At 49.4% G+C, this 20,262-nt stretch overlaps 1 protein-coding gene across 1 annotated transcript; it reads left to right on the forward strand.

The window, feature by feature from the left end:
* Positions 1–6: 6 nt before the first annotated feature.
* On the forward strand, positions 7–18,744 carry LHFPL4 (LHFPL tetraspan subfamily member 4; the record flags this gene model as incomplete). The annotated part of the gene is given in 6 exon segments (XM_006083898.3): positions 7–39; positions 41–76; positions 78–95; positions 97–385; positions 13,811–14,047; positions 16,944–18,744. Coding segments are annotated over 6 exon segments (714 nt in total), but the record flags the coding sequence as incomplete, so codon positions are not given.
* Positions 18,745–20,262: the final 1,518 nt, after the last annotated feature.

Consider the following 20,262-nt stretch of genomic DNA (forward strand, 5'->3'; position numbering starts at 1 on the left):
CTCTATCACGAGCACTACATGCGGAATTCGCGGGCCATCTGGCGTGCTATGGGCCATAGTCCCCATCGCCATCGCTCATCATCAACGTGGTGGTCTTTCATACAAGCCTACTGGGTTGGGCGGACAGCGTGAGCACCCCCAAAGCCCGGCTACTTCGGCCTCTTCAAATTCAGTGTGGGCAGCGGGCTGACGGGCCGCGAGCTCACCTGCCGCGGCTCGTTCACTGACTTCAGCACCATCCCGTCCGGCGCCTTCAAGGCGGCCGCCTTCTTCGTGCTGCTCTCCATGGTGCTGATCCTCGGCTGCATTACCTGCTTTTCGCTGTTCTTCTTCTGCAACACCGCCACGGTCTACAAGATCTGTGCCTGGATGCAGCTCTTGGCAGGTAGGGGAGGGGCGGGGGCGGGACCCCTAGAGCAGGAGCTGGGGGAAGCGGCTCCCTCCTTCTAGCACCCTTTCTTGGAGGAATCAGAGACAGATTCTGCTCCTCTGTCTAAAAACATACCTTTGGTTGTCCCTCAGCAGTGAGGGGAGAATTCCATGAGAGAGACGCCTTAGAAATGGGTCTTTGGGGCTGTGGGCTTGGATATGGGCGGACTGCGTTTATGGGTGGGTTAGAGTTATGGTAGAGTCTCTGAGGGCCCCTGAGACACTCTGTTGGCTGTTTTAGGGGAAATCATTACCAGAATGAGGAGTGACTCTAGGTGTGAACGATGTTTGTTGTATTGAAAAAAACTTGAGATGGTGACTCAAGAGATCTGACTTGGACCTTTAACTTCCTGACATCGTAAACTTGGATCTTTCACTTTACTTCTCTGGGGTTCAGTTTTCTCATCCATAAGACGGTGGAGAGGATTCCAAGAACAAATGAGTATCTTGTAAACTTTAAAGTGCTGTGCTAAGATATAGCAGGAGGCTGTCCATAGTGTCTATTCAGTGTTTGAAGTGTGGGTGGTTGGCAGCACCTGGCAACATGGGTCTCTGGAGGACTGATCTCCATTCCCCACTCTCATTCAACGCAGGGAGGAGGGTTCTGGTGCTGTGCCCAAATGGGAATGAATTCCTAGGACCCTCTGAAATGTTTGGCTAAGACAGACATCTTACCCTAAGAATTGGAGAAGGGCCTTTGGGAATAAAAATTGCTGAGACAGTTTTTCAGGATCCATTAGAGTCCCCCACGCCTGCCCGCCTTTCGATCGAAGACAGATTTTGAAGATTCAGCAACTTGTGCATTTGCCTAATTGCAGGCAGGGAAGAGAGTTGGGCTAGGAAAAGTGGGGCCAGAAGATGGGGGAGGAGGGCTGATGAAGGCTAGGAAAAAATCTGGAGCCCTCCAGGGTGAGAGGGAGAAGGGAAAATATGATGATCATGCAACAGAGATAGTTTTTCAAAATAAGCACCTCAGAGCATTTAACAAGTGTTTTTTTTTATTATTATTGATTGATTTGAGAGAGAAACATCAATTTGTTCTTTCACTTATTTTTATGCATTCATTGGTTGCTTCTTATGTGTGCCCCGACTGAAGATCAAACCTGCAACCTTGGCATATCAGGATGACACTCTAACCAACTGAGCTACCCAGCCAGGGCTAGCATTCAACAAGTGTTGGCCCCTTCAAAAGAGTCCCCTGGAGGAAGTGCTTTCTCACTTGTCGATTTTTCCACTGCTGAAAACGTTGTAGGGAATTATCTTGGGTGCATGGGATGTATTCTCTTGAAGGTCAACATTGAGAGGGGAAACTCCCATCTTTTAAAGGAGGAATATGATTTTTTAAAATGGCTGGAAGTTACTCAGGGACAAGTGTGGACAATAGGATGGGTGATCAAATTGACAGTTGTCATTTGGGATGAAAGCCAAGGAGTGAGGGCAAAATCTTGAGGCTGGTTTGCTTTCCAAGGGGACTTCTACAGATGCAGGCAAGAGGTACTGTGCCACTGGAAGAATTGCCCAAACTCCCAAAAGAACTACTTTGAACAAGTCAGTGCTTATTCAGATGTGGACATCCTCTGGGCTTTTTCACTCCATTCAACTTAGATTTTTTTTTAAGCAGGTGAGAAAGGGGAATTGTTAGGATATGGGACATATCTCTCCATATAGCTCAGTGCTACCCAGAACATGATTTTATGTATTTAAATTATATTCTTCTTCCAAAGGCAAGTTGGAAAGAATATATGCTCAGTTGGAACCCCCAATTCCTCAACCTTAATTTGGAGTTTGCAGATGGGTTGCTGACCTCTTGGCCTCTTAATTCTCTGTAATCCAAGTGGGTTTAATCTTGGGGACTGGGTGAACTGTTCCACAACCTCTATGTAATTATAGAGTTTCAGGGATCTTAGAGATCAGCTCCTTCAAATACCACCTTCCCCTGCCCCCCATTTATTTATTTTTAAACATATTTTTATTGATTTCAGAAAGGAAGGGAGAGAGTGAGAGAGACACCAATGATGAGAGAGAATAATTGATCTGCTGCCTCCTGCATGCCCCACGCTGGGGATCGAGTCCGAAACCTGGGCATGTGCCTTGATCAGGAATCGAACTGTAACTTCCTGGTTCATAGATCTACTCTTAACCATTGAGCCACGCCACCAGGCCTCCTGCCCCCATTTTAGAGAGGAGAGACTGAGCCTAGAGAAATTATGGTTTTACCCAAAGTCACACAGCCAGTAAGTGAGTAAATTAGTCTTGACTCCTAGCCCAGTGCTCTTTCTCTTGTGCTACTGTCCCACCCCTGAGGGCTGTTATCAGAGTTGAGCAGTTGATTCCATTTTGCTTAGAGATTTCTGAGTTTATTCCTTACCTGCTTTGTGATCATCCTTATGCTATGCGCTGTGACACTAAGATCACCCCTGTCCCCAAGGATTTGAGAGCATTTTGTAAGGCTATAAAATGCAGTTCCTGCTCTCAAGTTATCATCTAGTTAGATCACTATATTGGTCAGCGGTCTTTCACTAGCAAGTGACAGAAACCCAACTCAAACTGGCTTAAATAAATAAAAATAATATAGAGTATCCCTGACCAGTGTGGCTCAGTTGTTTGTAGCATCATCCTGTGCACCAGAAGGTTGAAAGTTCGATTCTTGGTCAGGGCACATGCCTAGGTTGCAGGTTCAATCTCTCGCATAGATGTTTCTTTCTCTCCCTTCCTTCCTCTCTAAAAATAAAATAAGATAATTTTTAAAAATTTTAAGTAATAAAGAGGGTAGTGTTTTTGATTCACATAACTTAAAAGTCAAGAGTATCTGGTTTCAGGCATGGATGAATCTAGATGATCAAATAATGCCATTATAATATGTCTCTCTTCATTTCTTTGTTCCTCTGTATTGGCTTATTTTTAAGCCTGCTTCTCTCTTTCAAATTTTAAAAAAAATATATTTTTATTGATTTCAGAGAGAAATGGAGAGGGAGAGAGATAGAAACATCAAAGATGAGAGAGAATCATTGATTGGCTGCCTCCTGCACACCCCGCAGTGGGGATTGAGCCCACAACCCAGGCATGTGCCCTTGACTGGAATTGAACCTGGGATCCTTCAGTCCACAGGCCGACGCTCTATTCACGGAGCCAAACAAGCCAGGGCAAGTCTGCTTCTCTCTTGAAGGTGATAAATACAGCTACTAGCAGCTCTGAAACTGCATTGCTGTAGCTTAGCAATGCCTGTTGAAAAAGAACACCTGTTACTCAATGGTTCCAGCGAAAGTTCCAGAGCTGATTCTTATTGGCTCAGTTTTGGTCAGGTGTCCACCTCTTAATTAATCCCTGGAACACGTGGGCTGATAGTAGAGGAAGGTCAATTCCTGCAAAGAGAAGTCACATGTGACCACTGGGAGAGGGATACTCTAGGTAAGACAAGTGCAGACAGAGTGGAAACTCAGGACATAGAGGAGGCTATGGGCTTACTCGGAAGGTGAGACTCGAGCAGGACAGGGTGTGGACAGGTGTGAGGTTTGGGAGAGCATTCTTAATGGAGAGGAAGATCACGGACAGAGGCACAGAGGTAAGAAAGCCACGTCTGGACTGAGTGTGACATCCACATAGGGGAATAGCAGGAGGGAGGAGAGGCCAGGAAGGAGCAATAGGGCTACAAGGTGCAAGGCTGTCAATACTGAATCAAGGAGTTTGGACTCTAATCAGTAGGCAGCTATGACTGTTATTATTATTCAGGAAAAATCGTTAATATTTTCTGAGCCTTTACTAAATGCTTGAGCATTTGCTAAACATTTACACGCATACTATTTTCTAATCCTCACAGCAATCCTATGGAATAGGTGCCATTATTGGTATATTTTTTAAGATATCTTTTTTATTGATCTCAGAGAGGAAGGGAGAGGGAGAGAGACAGAAGCATCAGTGATGAGAGAGAATCATCAATCAGCTGCCTCCTGCACGCCCCCTACTGGGGACTGAGCCTGCAACCCGGGGATGTGCCCTGACTGGGAATCGAACCACGATCTCCTGGTTCACAGATCGACGCTCAACCACTGAGCCACACCAGCTGGGCAATTATTGATATTTTATAGATAAGAACACTGAGCCTCAAAGAGGAAGAAGTCACTTGTCCAAGGTCACACAAGTGGTAAGTGGTGGAGCCAGGATTATAACTCAGTTTTTCTGACTCTAAAGCCCAAGGATTTATAAAGGAGCATGAATGGTGGGGATAGAGGCAGGATATACGTATTTGCCAGAAGGGTTGAATGCAAAGTTGAGAGGCTGGAAGACCCAGGTGGCTCTCTATGGAGTTAGGGGTCAGCTTTTCAGGGCTTCTTGGGACATCTGTACTCCTCTTGGCCTGGTCTTCCCCACTTACCAAGAACACACAATGTGCCAGCTTCTGTGCTAGACATTTTCACATTCATTATGTCATTTAATCTTCACCTGTTAAAGTGACTTGCCCAAAGGCCACACATCTAGTGAAGGGTGGAGGTGAGACTTAACACAAGTCCTAAAGGATCTAGAACTGGAGCCCAGGAAGGGAATACGAAGGTTACAAGTTACAGCTGTGAGCTCTGTGTGCTCTGTGCCTGCCTGTGGGTGGGGTGAGGTTAGCCAAGGGGAGGTTGCTGGCTGGAGTAGCCACTCAGGTTGGAAGCCTGGTTGAGGGTCCGAGGGGGCAGTTTGGGATAGTGGTTGAAGAACAGAGGACTTGAAATTCCCTTCTGCCGCTTCCCAGTTGTGTGGGCTTGGATAAGTAGGTTTTCCTCTCTGAATCTGTGTCCTTATCTGTAAAATGGAGATTATTATTGTACCTACCTCAAAGGTGGTAGAAAGAAAGAAACGAAATGATGGGTGTAAAATGCAGAGTATGGTTCCTGGTGTACAATAAACACTCAATACATGGCCATGGCTATTTCTGTGACATAGTCTGAGTGAAAAGCAGTTGGTGAGGGGTCCTAGTGCTCCGGTGGGAGAGTGTGGACTGATGGTCAGAGGCCTTGAGAAGTCATCAACTACCAGCTGGAAAGGGTCTTACCGGTCAGCTTGTCCAACTCCTTCATGTCACAGATAAAAAAAAAACTTGAGTCCTAGAGAAAAGAGACGATTTCATGGTCACAAAGTGAGACCCTCTATCCACAGAAGGGGGATGATTCTGACCACAACTCCTTTAATATTGAGTGCCTACTATGTGCCACATAGTAGGAGTCACAGCAGAGAACAGAGTGTGTGAGATGGAGTGGGAGATGAGGAGACTGGTGGTGGAGGTGGCAGCAGGGGCTGGTTGGTGATCCCGAGGTGAGATCGCCCAGCCTTCCAGATGTGTGTCCTTCATCAGCGGGGGCCTCTGGGCCAGGAACAGCCACGACAGGAGCTTCTATCACGACAGCTAGGAATATGCATTCACATTCCTCCCCATTTTTTGCTGGTTGTCTCAGGTTTGGTTTAGGATTTTACTCATCCAGTTAAGTCTTTGTTGATGTGTATAACACTACTGAGCACATTGGGGGAATTCTTTCCTCCCTTCCTCTCCCCCTCTCTCATTTTCTTTCTTCCTCCACGAACTCTCCCTCCCTCCCTTCTTTCCTTCCTCCCACCTCCCTTCCCTCTCTCTTCCCCTCCCCTCACACCCGTCCTTTACTGCCAGCCTCCTCTGTGTGTCTGACACTGTGCTCAGCTCTGGGAATCTTGATTAAGGGTCCTCACTCCCAGAGAGCTCACAGTCTAATGAAAGAGGCAGAGAAGAAAACAGATCATCACCTATGTACGGCACGTGAAATGGCTGGAATCACGCATAGGCTATTCTGGGGGCACAGAGGGGGCTTCTGACACAGTTATGGACAACCAAGAAAGCCTTTCAAAAAGTGACAGCATTTGTGCTGAGTCTTAAAGGATGGGAGGGAAGGAGAAAGGCAACCAGGCAGAAGAGACAGCACGATCAAAGGCATGGATGTAGGAAATAGCCTGTTGTGTTCTGGGGACTACAAGCAATTAGGGCAAGGAGAGGTGAGACTGGGAGACGGATGGAGGAGGCTTTCTGTGCCACGGTGAAACGTTTAGACTTGATCTGTAAGCAGCAGATAGTTGTTCACTTTTTTTATTTAAAAATTTTCCAGACATTTATTTACTTTTTGGAAAATTTAATAAATGCACATGATACAAAACTCAAAAGGCAAAAACGTATACAATCAGGTGTAAGTCTCCTCGCCCTCATCCCTCAATGATCTTCCCAGAGGTAATCATTATTACCAGTTCTTGAGTATCCTTTCCAAGAAATCCATAAATATACAAGCAAATGCAAACAATACTTTGAAACATAAATCAGTTATCTATTGTTGTTTAACAAATTACCCCAGAACTTAATGGCTTAAAGCAACAAGCATTTATAATTTCTGTTTCTGTGAGTCACAGGAATTTGGGAGCAATGTAGGTGAGTATTCTGGCTCAAGGTCTCTTATGAAGTTGCAACCAAGATCTCAGTGGGGGCTGCAGTCTTCTGAAGGTTGACTGAAGCTGGAGGGATCTAGCCACACCCATGTGTTGGCAGGAGACCTCAGCATGAGTGGAGAGACAGAGACTTGGAGAGAGAGAGAGAGAGAGAGAGAGAGAGAGAGACACAGACTAAACTGCCCACTCCCTTTCTTTGATAATAGCTTTATTGAGGTAGAACTCATATGCCATACAGTTCACCCATATAACAGTATAATTCAGTGGGGCGGGGTGTTTTATTTTGGTTTTTTAGCATATTCACAGAGTTGTGCAACCATCACCACAATCAATTTTAGGATATTTTCATAAATTCAAGAAGAAGCCTCATGCCCTTTAGCTATCGCTCCCTAAACAATTTCTCCATTAGGTTGCTCGGCCTCTAAGCAACAACTAATCTACTTTCTGTCTCTATATATTAGCCTATTCAGGACAGTTCATACCAGTATAAATGGAATCATATAATAGGTGGTCTTTGTGACTGGCATCTTTCACTTTGTATAATGTTTTTGAGGTTCCTCATGTTGTAGCATGTATCAATACTTTATTCTTTTTTGTGACTAATATCCCATTTTGTAGCTATATCGCATTTTGTTTATTAAGTCAGCAGTTGGGTTGCTTCCACCTTTGGGCTATTATGAATAACGCTATGAACATTTGTGTACAAGTTTTTGTATGGACACATGTTTTCATTTCTCTTGGGTATGTACCTAGAGTTAACATTTTGTTGTTGTTGTTGTTAATCCTCACTTGAGGATATTTTCCCATTGATTTTTAAAGAGAGTGGAAGGGAGTGGGAGAATCAGAGAGAGAGAAACATCGATGTGAGAGGGACACATCGATTGGTTGCCTCCCATACTGTCCTGACCAGAGCCAGGGATCAAGCCTGCAACCGAGGTACACGCCCTTGACTGGAACCAAACCTGGGACCCTTCAGTCCTCGGGCCAATGCTCTATCCACTGAGTTAAACTGGCCAGGGCTAGTTATCATTTTGAAAAACTGCCACATTGTTGTCCAAAGTGACCACACCATGTGCATTACCACCAGCCGTGTATGAGGGCTCCTGTTTCCTCATAGCCTTGCTATTAGCTGAGGTTTTTATTATAGCCATCATACCGGGTGTGAAGTGGTATCTCATTGTAGTTTTGATTTACATTTCCCTAATGATTAGTGATGTTGTACATCTTTTTTTTCATTTTTAAAGTAAAATGTTTCCATTTTACTTTACAAGTTATATTATATAGGAAGATTATATACACAAATATTATTATTTAACTTTCAGTGGGAAATTACAAATGATTTTTTTTCTTCTTGATGCTTTTCTGTGTTTTTAAATTTTCCACTATACTTGTACATATTTACTGTACAAAATAAAATAGAACTACAAGGAAAATCCAGTGCTGGACTAAGAAATTATTCTCTATAAGTAGAACATTAAGTCACTGAAACCTGGATATTTGGGGGTATGGGAGGCTTTTTAAAAAATATTTTTGTACACCCTGGTGACTAGACATTATATAACTTAATATGTGATCATCCCAATAAATTCTGCATCCAGCCTAGGTATCAGAATATTATTGACTATATTCCCTATGCTGTAATTCACATCCCCATGACTATTCTATAACAACCAATTTGTACTTCTTAATCCCTCCCCCCCTCCCCGCCCCTCATCTGGCAATCAACAAAAAGTTCTCTGAATGAGTCTGTTTCTGTTCTTGGTCATTTTGTTTGTAGACTCAATTGTTGATCGATATGTATTTATTACCATTTTATTGTTCATATTTTTTTATCTTCTTTTCTTCTTCTTCAATAAAACTCTCTAACATTTCATATAATATTGTTTTGGTGGTGATGAACTCCTTTAACTTTTTCTTGTCAGGGAAGCTCTTTATCTGTCCTTCAATTCTAAATGATAGCTTTTCAGGATAGAGTAATCTTGGTTGTAGGTCCTTGCTTTTCATCACTTTGAATATTTCTTGCCAATTCCATCTGGCCTGCAACATATCTGTTGAGAAATCAGTTGACAGTCTTTGGGAGTTACTGCTTTTCTCTTGCTGTTTTTATGATTCTCTCTTTGTCTCTAACCTTTTGCATTTTATTATGATGTGTCTTGGTGTGGGACTCTTTGAGTTCATCTTGTTTGGGACTCTGTGCTTCTTGGACTTGTATGTCTATTTCTTTTACCAGGTTAGGGAAGTCTTCGGTCATCATTTTTATTATTGTTATTATTATTTAATCCTATATTGAGAATATGTTTATATTGATCTTACAGAGAGAAGAAGGGAGAGGCAGAAAGAGAGAGAGAAACATCAATGTGAGAGAGAAACATTGATCAGTTGCCTCCCGTACACACCATTACTGGGTATCGAACCCACTACCTGGGTATGTGCCCTGACCAAGAATTAAACCCGTGACCTTTCCATGTGCCTTGACCGAGAATTGAACTGTCACCTCTTGGTTCATAGGTCTACTCTCAGCCACTGAGCCACACCAGCTGGGCTAGAGACATTTTATTATGACCGGGAGTGGTGGTGGCACTGACATGTGGCGGGTAGAAGCCAGGGATGATGTGAAATATCCCACAATGCACAGGATGGTCCCCTGCCAGGAAGAATGATCAGGCCAAGCATCAGGATGCTGCACCCTGCACTGGTGCCTGTGTCTTGCTTGAAGCAGCCAGCTCTTCAGCCAGCTGATGATTTTCAAGAGACTTAAACCGGACTCCAAAGACCTCAGCCTCACTTTCCTCATCCGGCAAATGGGGATGCTGAAGGCTGCCTTGCCTGTAGTCATTCCACCTCCTGATGGTTGAGCCTCTTTTCCTGGTGTGGGCTGTCCTCGTGGTCTTTCCTCTCTTTCCAGAGCAGCCCATCTGGTTTGCTTTCCTCCGTTTGCCGGATTTCTGTTGTTTCCCATTCCCAGTGCAGCCTTTGGGTCCACAGAGCCACCACCTAAAACCCTGCAGAGCCAAGGAGGCAGAGAAAGAGAGAGAGATGGGGGGAGAATCCACCGCCAGCCCCTCTGAGCACCGTGACTCAGGGTCTCAGTACCCAGTCTGTTTCCTCCCAAGCAGTGTGTGTGGACTTGATTTTATCCCTCCCCACACAGCTCTGCTTCCGAGGTCAGAAACCATGCCTGCCAGTGTGCACAGTGCCTGGCACTCAGAATGCACATGGGGAGTGTGCAGAGGGAGAGCCAGAGGAAGGAAAGGGCCAAGAGATATAGACACAGGGAAGGAAGAGAAGCCAGAAAAGGAAGGGAGGAGGAGGAGGAGTGGTGAGTGAATGTTAAATGCCGAGAGATCTAAACCGAAGAGGGAAGAGCCAGGGTCAAAGGTCGAGTGGAGACTGAGACTTGAGCACCATAAAGACTAGCCCCAGAGGGGGATATGGAGAGGCCTGTAAGGAAAGATGCAAAGGGTGGAGAAAGAAAGGAATGGACATGCGATTAGAGAGAGACAGAGACAGAGAGAGACGGTAAATGGTGAAGCAGAGACAGAGGGCACGCAGAGCCACTGGGAGAAAACCTCTTTGAGGGCTGAACGCTGGATTGCAGGTTCTCCGGTTCCGGAGCTGGAGCAGCGAGGCCGGGAGCTCTGGATGCTGGAGCGGTTTCCATGGAGACGAGGAATGCTCCCGGCAGGAGAGGAAACACGGAACCCCAGGAGGGGAGGGCTGGAGAGAAGGAGGAGGGGCTGACTGGGTTTGTCCTCTCCCCAGGCTCTTTCCTCATTCCTGCCTCTTGCTGGGTGTGTGTGTGTGTGTGTGTGTGTGTGTGTGTGTGTGTATGTGTGTGTATGAGTATGAGTGTGTGTATGTGTGTGTGTGTATGTATGTGTGTGTGTGTGTGTGTGTGTGTGTGAGTGAGTGTGTGTGTGTGTGTGTATGAGTGTGTGTGAGTGAGTGTGTGTGTATGAGTATGAGTGTGTGTGTGGATGTGTGTGTGTGTGTGTGTGTGTGTGTGTGTGGATGGGTGGGAGGCACCGGGCGAAGGGCTGCGTTGAGTCCGCTCCTTTTCTCTCATCTCTCCACCCTGAAGTTCGATTCTCCTCCCCTCTCTGACAGGGACCTGGAGGGTTTTGCAAAGTGTCAGGGACATTTGGGGAGACGAATGCATCAAGCTTTCTCCATAGGCTCCTCCTCTGTTGCCGTCCAGTAAATGCTGAGCACCCCTGGGCTCAGTCCTGAGACTCCTCTTCGAGTTTCCGTTGTGTTCAATCCCAGGGATTTGCACGCCTACAGCACCACTGGTTACATCTCCAGCACTGATCACCCCTCCCCCCCCCAGCTTTCCTCTCCATTTGAGTGTCTAAAGCAGTGGTTCTCAACCTTCCTAATGCTGCGACCCTTTAATACAGTTCCTCATGTTGTGGTGACCCCCAACCATAAAATTATTTTCGTTGCTACTTCATAACTGTAATTTTGCTACTGTTATGAAGCGTAATGTAAATATCTGACATGCAGGATATATAAATTGAACATAATTAAAACATAGTGATTAATCACAAAAACAATATGTAATTATATATGTGTTTTCCGATGGTCTTAGGCGACCCCTGTGAAAGGGTCGTGGTCGCGACCCACAGGTTGAGAACCGCTGGTCTAACGGGTGTCTTCAAACTTGTTGAATTCCTTAACTCACCCAGCTCATTCCTGCCGCAGGGCACTTTGCATTTGCCATCCCCTTGGCAGGAACTCTTTTCCCAGCACTTAGGTGGCCCGGTGTTCCATTGGAGCTGAGCCCCTGTCTGAGGAGGCGAGCATTGCAGAGGGGAGGGAGCCTGCTGGGTGTGTGTGGTCACAGTGCTGTGCTGGAGCCCTGCTTCAGTGTGGAAACAACCTGGGGGCAGGGGGACACTACCAACAGGGACGGGAGGGGAGGCCAGAGGAGGCCAAACGAGAAAAGGGGGAGGAAGGGAGGAGGGTCCCCACTTCGCTGTCAGGCAGGAGTCTGGGGTCTCAGGAGGAAGGTGGCAAAGCTTAGGGCCCCGTCCCTATCCTGGGAACTAGATGGGCCTCGTGGACAGGGGGTAGAACTGACCCCCACCTCCACTTTGTCATTGCTGTCATCTAAAACCCAGGTTAAGGCCCTGGTTGGTTTGGCTCAGTGGATAGAGCATCGGCCTGCAGACTGAAGGGTCCTGGGTTCCATTCCCGTCAAGGGCACATGCCTGGGTTGTGGGCTCCATCCCCAGTAGGGGGCATGCAGGAGGCAGCCAATCAATGATTCTCTCTCATCATTGATGTTTCTATCTCTCTCTCCCTCTCCCTTCCTCTCTGAAATCAATAAAAATATATTTAAAAAATAAAATAAAAATAAAACCCAGGTTAAGCACTCAGTTGGCCAGCACGGAACCTTTGGGTTTCATACACAGTAACCCTGTCGCTGGCGGTACCATCAGACACGAAGATGGCAACATCAAACCACACAGTCTCAGGTCACACGGCAACCAGCACTGCAAGGGGAGGGAGGAGCAGAGGGCACCGCCTCTGGGGCCTTGTTGCCCCTCTCTGAGCCAATTAGTTACCAGAGAAATACAATGTGCTGATTGGCTCACACTTGAGTCCCACTCACTAGGGTCACTAAACTCAGAGGGAGCGGGTGCCCAGCAAGGAATCAGCAGGGACCCATTTTGACTGTTTTTGCTCTTTTTTTTTTTTTTTTTTAAGAGAGGAAGGGAGAGGAGAGAGTGATAGAAACATCAATGATGAGAGAGAATCATTGATCAGCTGCCTCTTGCATGCCCCTCACTGGGGATTGAGCCTGCAACCAGGGCACATGCCCTGACTGGGAATCTAACCGTGACCTCCTGGTTTATAGGTCAATGCTCAACCACTGAGCAACATCGGCTGGGCCAAATGCTTTTTTTCCCCTTTGCCTTGCCCCTCTCCCCTCATCTAAAACCAAGCCCCCTCCTTATTTGCATGATTATTGTTATGATTAGTTTTAATAATAACAGCTAACATTTATGCCGGACTTACTGTGTCAAGCACTTCACATTTACTGCTTGTTGTAATCTTTACGATTACTTGATTGCCATCATTATCCCCATTTTACAGACGAGAAAACTGAAGCTCAAAGGTGACAGAACTGGCTCGAGATCACACATCCTGGAAATAGCTGAGCCAGGATTTGAGCCCCTTAAGGCTTTTGTCTAATGGGTCTCTCTCCCCTCATCCCCCACCTAAAGCGCAAGTTTCATGAGGCTGGAGTCCAAGTACCCTGCCCCTTGCCTAGTCCAGTGCCTGGCACAGAGCAGGTAGGCCTTCAATAGATACTACCTGAGTGAGTCAATGCCTGGCACTGCGCTGTCTTTCAAGCATGACTTCACTTAATCCTCACAACCACCTTGGGAGGTAAGTATTCACTCTGATTCCCGTCACACAGACCAACAGGAGGCACCCCAAAGTCATGGACTGAGTAAGCGAAGGAACTAGGCTCAAACCCCCTGGTTCTCACCCCAGTCTGTTCTCTGAGCACAGTGCTCAACTGTGTGAATGAGGACACACTTCCATATCGTGACGGAAAGGAAAAATCACTCAGTAAACATGTGAATGAACAACCGAAATAAATCAATGGTGCCGAGGATGGGAGAGGGCAAGCATGGCCAAGGTGCTAAGGGAGGCGACCGTGGTTGGTTCTTTTCTCATATTTCCAGGAAGGAGTTGATGTGATGGGGGCAGGAGGGGGCGTTGCGGGTTCCGGAAGCTTCTGCTCTCCTGGGCAGTCGGTCATTCCAGGCCCAGGAGTTTCTGGAACCCGCGGGGACCGGTTAGCAGGCCCTTGGGTTGATGAGCGGAGTGAGGAGGGCTCCCGGGGGTGCTCGGGCTCTGAGGAGTAACCATCCCCTTCTGCCTTCCTTCCCGACCGCGGGGCTGGCCTCGCGCCCCTCAGCTCTGTGCCTCGTGCTGGGCTGCATGATCTTCCCCGACGGCTGGGACGCCGAGACGATCCGGGACATGTGCGGGGCCAAGACCGGCAAGTACTCCCTGGGGGACTGTTCGGTGCGCTGGGCGTACATCCTGGCCATCATCGGCATCCTCAACGCCCTCATCCTCTCCTTCCTCGCCTTCGTGCTGGGCAACCGGCAAACAGACTTGCTTCTGGAGGAGCTCAAGCCCGACAACAAAGGCGAGTGCACGCGTCGGTGGGCAGGGGCGGGCGGGGCGACGTCAAGGTTAACAGCGATGCGAAACTGGGCATGGAACAGGCAGTGCGATCACCTTGAAAACAGGGTGGCTTTATGTCTCAGATCCGAACAGCTCGCGCCTGGGACCCAGCAAAGCCCGCCAGTGGGGTAAGCCCATGAGAAACGGGCAAGAATGCTCTTGGCAGCAGTTTCAAAATAGCAGACAACCAAAAGCAACCTACATGGCTGTGGACAGGAGGCTGGATAGACAAATGGTGATATAGTCACACCACGGAATAGTTCATAACTGAAAATGAATGAACCTCAGTTTATAGTAACAGAATGGGTTCCCGCTGGAAACATACCACTGGGGGGGCGGGGGGGCGCGGTGGAGAATAAAGTTCCAGAAGATGACACAGTGAAATTTATATTGAGCTCAAACACCAAGCACCACTAAGCAATGTAGTTTAAACACACATATATTTATGGTGATATGGGTGTGTGTTTTTTTAAAAAAACAACAACAACAAGGAAACGAGAAATATAAATGGTAGAATGGATGAGGGAAGCCAGGAGCAGATGTGGACAGGGAGGTATATACACATTATTGGTAGAGTTACAGTTCTTGAACAGTGCTTTATACATAGTATATTGCAATTAGAGGCCTGGTGCATGAAATTCATGCAGGGGGGGGGGTGTCCCTAGCCTGGCCTGCACCCTCTCGTAGTCTGGGACCCCTCAGGAGATGTCCGCCTGCTGGCAGTCAGTCAGACATCCCTCTCACAGACCAGGATCCCTCTTGCAGTCCGGGACCCTTCGCCCCTTACCGCTCACCTGCTCGCTGTTCCTTACCACTGAGCTCGCTGCTCCTTAGCACTGCCAGAGAGGCGGGAGAGGCTCCTGCCACTGCCACTGCGCTTGCCAGCTGTGAGCCCAGCTTCTGGCTGAGCAGTGCTCCCCCTGTGGGAGCGCACTGACCACCAGGGGGCAGCTTCTTTGTTGAGCGTCTGCCTCCTGGTGGTCAGTACGCATCATAGCGACCGTTTGGTCGATTTGCAGATCAGGGTTTTATTATATAGGATATGTATATCAGTTAACACTAAAATACAACAAAGAAACAACTTACACCTAAGGCCAGAACCTTAGGGGTTGTCACTGTTGTCAATGCTTATCTGTGTGTCTTCAAACCTGATCTGTCCCTTTACAAAACAGAGAGTAGTGTTAAGTGCTAATATGACATAGCACAGGTATCATCCCAAACAAACCCCCGCCTCAGCTCGATTTCTGTGCTCCACTCTGGAGCATGTTGTAAAGATCTGTCTCTCATTTCATGGAGAATCATCTTTTTATCCAGTGCTTAGCATCATATGAAATAAAGGAACTGTACTTTCTTACCATTCTCCTTTTAGGGGCTCTTAGGGAGACTTCCAGGTTTTTACTATTCCTGGCAATGCTACAATGAACATTTTTGTCTGTGTCTTCTTATACACAAGTGTCTTCTTGGTGTCTTTCCAGAAGTTAAATTGCACACTTACCATTGAAATGACAGTGCCAGATTGTTCTCCACTGGAGGGCCGGTCTTCTGACCCAGGGCCCGCCCTGCCCCCGGAGCAAGGGGAGACACTGCAGGGCTTCGTCGGACAGACCCCCGTCTGCCTGGGTGTGCGTTCTCTGCTGTGAGAAATAGTAGTCATTTTCATAGTCACACCCTTCCGTGAGCTATTAGCCTGAGCTGGGCCTATGTTTAGCACTTTCCATTAATTATATTCATCTCTTGGAATTTCTCATCTATAAAATAGGGCTAATGGTGGTGAAGACTCTCTCATTTGGCGGGAGGTAGTTTGGCCTTGTGGTGGAACCCTTAGACTGTGGAAGCAGATCATCTATATTGGAAGCAGGCTGAGCTAAGAAGTGACTTCGCCTCCGTGAGCCTCAGTTTCCTGCATTCACAAAACGAGTGTGGTGGAAAGTACCACCGTATAGTTTAAACATGCATATCCTTATGGTAACACGGGTTGTCCTGTGAGGAAGAAGGAAAGATTGTGCCTGCAACGGGGCACGTGGTGAACGCTCTGTAAACGCTGCCACTCCGCCCCACTCCCCGTCAGCCGGGCATCATGACCCCCATTTTACAAATGAGAGGTCCAGTCACTTGCTCAAAGCCACCTAAGTGGTGGAGCCAGAATTTGAACCCAGGTCCAAGTCCAAAGACTAAGGTCTGCCCCACTGCCTGCCCCCTTTTCAGCCCTCCCTGGGCTGCTAGTTGCTAACCTAAGCTCTGAGCCTCCTGCCCCTGGATACCCTGATAGCCTGCGGTTTCTGTGGCCTTGGTATGAAGTCAGGGCCTGCCCTCTGGTGGCAGCTTCCAGAAGTGCGGGGCTAAGAAAGCCATCTGCCCTTTCTGGTGTGAGGTGGGCCCACTCGGCGTCCTCTCCTCCCTCCCCAGGCACCCTAATAGCTCAGTGTTAAAAGTGACATCAGTGTCCAGAGATCTCCATCCTCATGAAGAGCTCAAGATGACTGAGCCTCACAGTTCAGTTCTAAGCCAAAGACCTCCGGGACAAAAGTAAAAAATAAAATAAATTGCCGTAATTTCCAGCATTTAGTATGTGCCGAACACTGCGCAGTCCTTGTCTGGGGCTCTTTATGTCTTTCTGACCCTCAGACGCACCTTGTGAAGGAGGCTGTTCTGCCGTCTTGCAGATGAGGAAGTTGGGACTCCTTGAGGTCCACTGGCCTGCTCAGGGCCATCCAGCTAGTCCGAGGCCCCGGTGGGATTTCAGAGCCCGGGCCCCCACCTCACCACTGCCCAGTTTTGCCCTGAGGATGGGCCCAGGGGAGCCCCAATGCCCTGGTGGTCTCTGACTTTCTCCAATTCTCTCTCTCTCTCTCTCTTAGATTTTGTGAGCTCTACAGTAAGCTCCGTGTTGCGACCAGGGGGTGATGTCTCCAGCTGGGGAGTCCTCCCCTGTCCCGTTGCTCACTCACAGGGACCCTGAAGGCCAGGATCACAGCCCAGGAATTGACCTGTCCTCAGTGTGTCCCATCTCTTGCCCTCTCATCCTCCATTGAAGCTCTGGGAAGACCCCAATCTCAGACTGACTTCTCATCTGTTACCCGCCTGCCAGCTCCAGACTTTGAAGAGAGGTGGAGGCTGGGTGCAGCCTGGGGGAGGGGAGAGGCCCTGCAGACCCTGGGAGGGCCTGATTCTGCCCCTCCCTCAACTGACCTAAGGGAGCCGGACATCCCTTGGGGTCTCCTCTCCTCTCCCACCTGGCCGGGGCCCGGCAGTCTCCCGGGGAAGGAGGCACTGGGATTCCAGTGCCCCAGGCTCCCTCGGTCTGGGAGCTTCTGCCTGGTCCCATCTTTGCCTCCTCTGGTCCCTGCCTCCTGCAGAAACTTATTCAAGACACTGCCCCAGGGCAACCGAGCTCTTTCCTTTTTTTTGGCCGATGATGGTACCATCACATCTTTGCAGAGCTCCAGGCGCCACCAGCCTGCTCCCAGCTCTCCTGAAGGAGTCTGAGCTGCACCGAGGGAGAACACAAGGGCCTCCCTGTCTACTGGCGCCCTGTCCAGCCCCGAGTCTGAGAAAGGACACACAGCCCCAGAGGGAACTGGAGACACCGGGACTCCAGGCAGCAAGGGCCAGGGGTGGCTCTGCCTGGGGCTGGCCTGGCCTCTCTGCTGGGACATCGTGCTGCTGACTGGACCCTCAACCCCAGCTTGTTTTGTACAGCACAGACCCTTTGGCCCTGTTGTTAGGGTTGGAGGTTGGGGAGGGGCCTAACTGTGGGGCATCAGGGGAGGTACCGCCCCTCTGCCCCTTCTTGTGCTGCCTGACCCTGGCATTTGCTAAGGGCAGAGACTGTCTTGCCTCTTTGATACTTTTCTGCATAACTTGAACTTGCAGGTCACCTCTGAACAGGGTACCCCCTGTCCCCATCCCCGGGCCTTGTAACCCTGTCCCCACCTCGTCTCCCTCTTTGCCCACCTCTCGCCTTGCGATATGCCCAGGGTCTGCCACCCGATGGGCAGTGCTTGGAGCCGAGGCGTGTGTGTGTGTGTGTGTGTGTGTGTGTGTGTGTGTGTGTGTAAGTATGTGGGGGGGCAGACGAGGAGTCCTCTCTCCCCCTCTCCTCCCACCATGGGGGGCATCTCCCTCCTGCTTGGCGAGAAGCAACTGAGGGAGATTTCAGGTGTTTCTGGACTTCCCTCACGGCCACGTGGACCTGGCGGGAGAGTCACCTCGCTGGGGGCGAGGCAGCCCCTTTCAGGCCCGAGTCCAGGCGGCATGTGGGCTCCTTCCAGTGTGCCTGCTTCTGGCTGCGGGGCCCACTGGAGAGGAGCCTGCGACCCACCATTCTGTTATGTTGGCTCAGCCAAAGGAGGGGAGAAAAGCAGTTAGTGCCATGTATTTGCCAACCTGTGTTCATTTCCACTGGAGTTGGACCTGAGAGGGAGGGTTTCCAAGACAGACAATAGGAATCCTCTGTCCGAATCCCCCATCTGGACCCAACCGGGATCGGATGCTGGATCCTGGTAGGATTCCTGAAACCTGGAGCTCCCCAAGTCCTGACCCTCCCCCTGGGCAAACACCTTCCCCCAGTGCTCTGCCCAGCACTGTGCCCCCTCCTGCTCCTACCAAGCCCTGCACTGCAGCCCCCACTGGCACCTTCCTCAGCAGGCTGCCTGCAGGTGGGGCTGGGCACCAGGGTCCCAGGTGGAAGGGAAGGGGGAGGGAAGCCTTGTGGGAGGGAGGGAGTGGGGGGCAGCTCCAAACCAAAGCCCAGTGTTGGAAGGCTGCAGAGAGAGGGCCTGGAGCAAGTGGTTAGGAATGGGGAGAAGACAGGAGTAGGAGAAAGAATGATACAGGAGGGAGAAGGAGAGGCAGAGACAGAGCAAGGGGGAGAGGGGTGCAGAGAGGTCCAGAAATGGAGAGAGAGGAAGAGTGAACAGAAGGGGGACCCAGAGGGACAGAGAACCTGGGAGAGGGAGGGTAGGGGACTGGAAAGAGGATTAGAGATAGGGAAGGAGGCGTTGGCAAGACAGTGGTGAGAGACCAGACTGGGATGCAGGGAGCAATGGAAGGGAAAGGAGAGGAGGAGGATGAAGGCCACAGGATGCTGAGGAAGAGGGAGCAGCTGCTTCTGTGTGTGCACTGTGCCCGGGGACCACCAACCCGTGTGCCTTGTGGAGAGGTTAGAACCTACCCGCTCAGAGACCAAGGACGGGCCCAGGCGGCCAGCCCTCACATCAGGGGGACAGTCCAGCTGATTTCTGAGCAGGTTATCGCCACTGGAGCGGGTGAGTGGTAGCGAAGAGGGAGGTTTGTTCCCTTTGGGACCATCTGACAGTGTTTCCATGTCACCATCCGCTCAGCCAGCTGCTGCCCTGGCCGAGGAATTTGGGGTTAGGAAAGCAGTGTTGGGTGGGTTGAAGGAACACCAAAGTAACACAGGGAAGGGAAAGAGGTCAGAGTGGGGACCAAACCACAGCTCTGTCCCCGAAGCTTCAGCAGAGGTGGGAGCAGAACGGGTGACAGGTGCTTTAGCCAAGGCCCCAGGGAAGCCAAGAGTGGCCCGGAGGAAGGAAACCATCGTGGCCAGGGGACGCCTGTGGAATGGCCTCCCTGGGGTTTAGCCTTTGGGAGGAGGTGGAAGCAGAGCTGTCTCTCACACTCTTGGTCCCTGAAAGCTGAGCTTTGAGCAGGTCTCTGAGGTGACTGGGTCAGAGGGCCTGGCACTCCCCAGCTTTTTCTGCCCTGAGCTGGGGACTCTTTCAGGACAGGCCAACGTGGCCACCACCTCGACGTGGTTCAGAGCGCTGGTTGATCAAATCCTTCTGGGTCCCTGAGATGTGAAAACTCCTCTTTGGGGACCAGCACCCATGGAGGAAAACATTGATTTCCCGAGGGCGTGAGGAGCATGGGTAGAATCGAGATCCTTGTCACGCCTGGAACAGCCAAGACATTGGGAACTTACAGACAAGGCTGTGGGGAAATTCCATGGACTTCGTTTGAGATTCCTGCCTGGACCCAGGGGAGTGCCCCTTCCCCAGCTTCCAGTGTGGACTGAGAAAGGGAGACCTCTCTTGGGAGAAGCTGGGATGTTCCCAGCACAAGAAACTTCCACAGGCCCCTGCCAGGCTCAGGGCTAGCCTTTGGGTGGGATTGCAGTTTCCCGAGAAAGGAACAAGGGAGCCACAGTCCTTCCCG

This window comes from Myotis lucifugus, unplaced genomic scaffold (genome assembly GCF_000147115.1).
Source record: "Myotis lucifugus unplaced genomic scaffold, Myoluc2.0 scaffold_8, whole genome shotgun sequence".
Classification (NCBI taxonomy): domain Eukaryota; kingdom Metazoa; phylum Chordata; class Mammalia; order Chiroptera; family Vespertilionidae; genus Myotis; species Myotis lucifugus.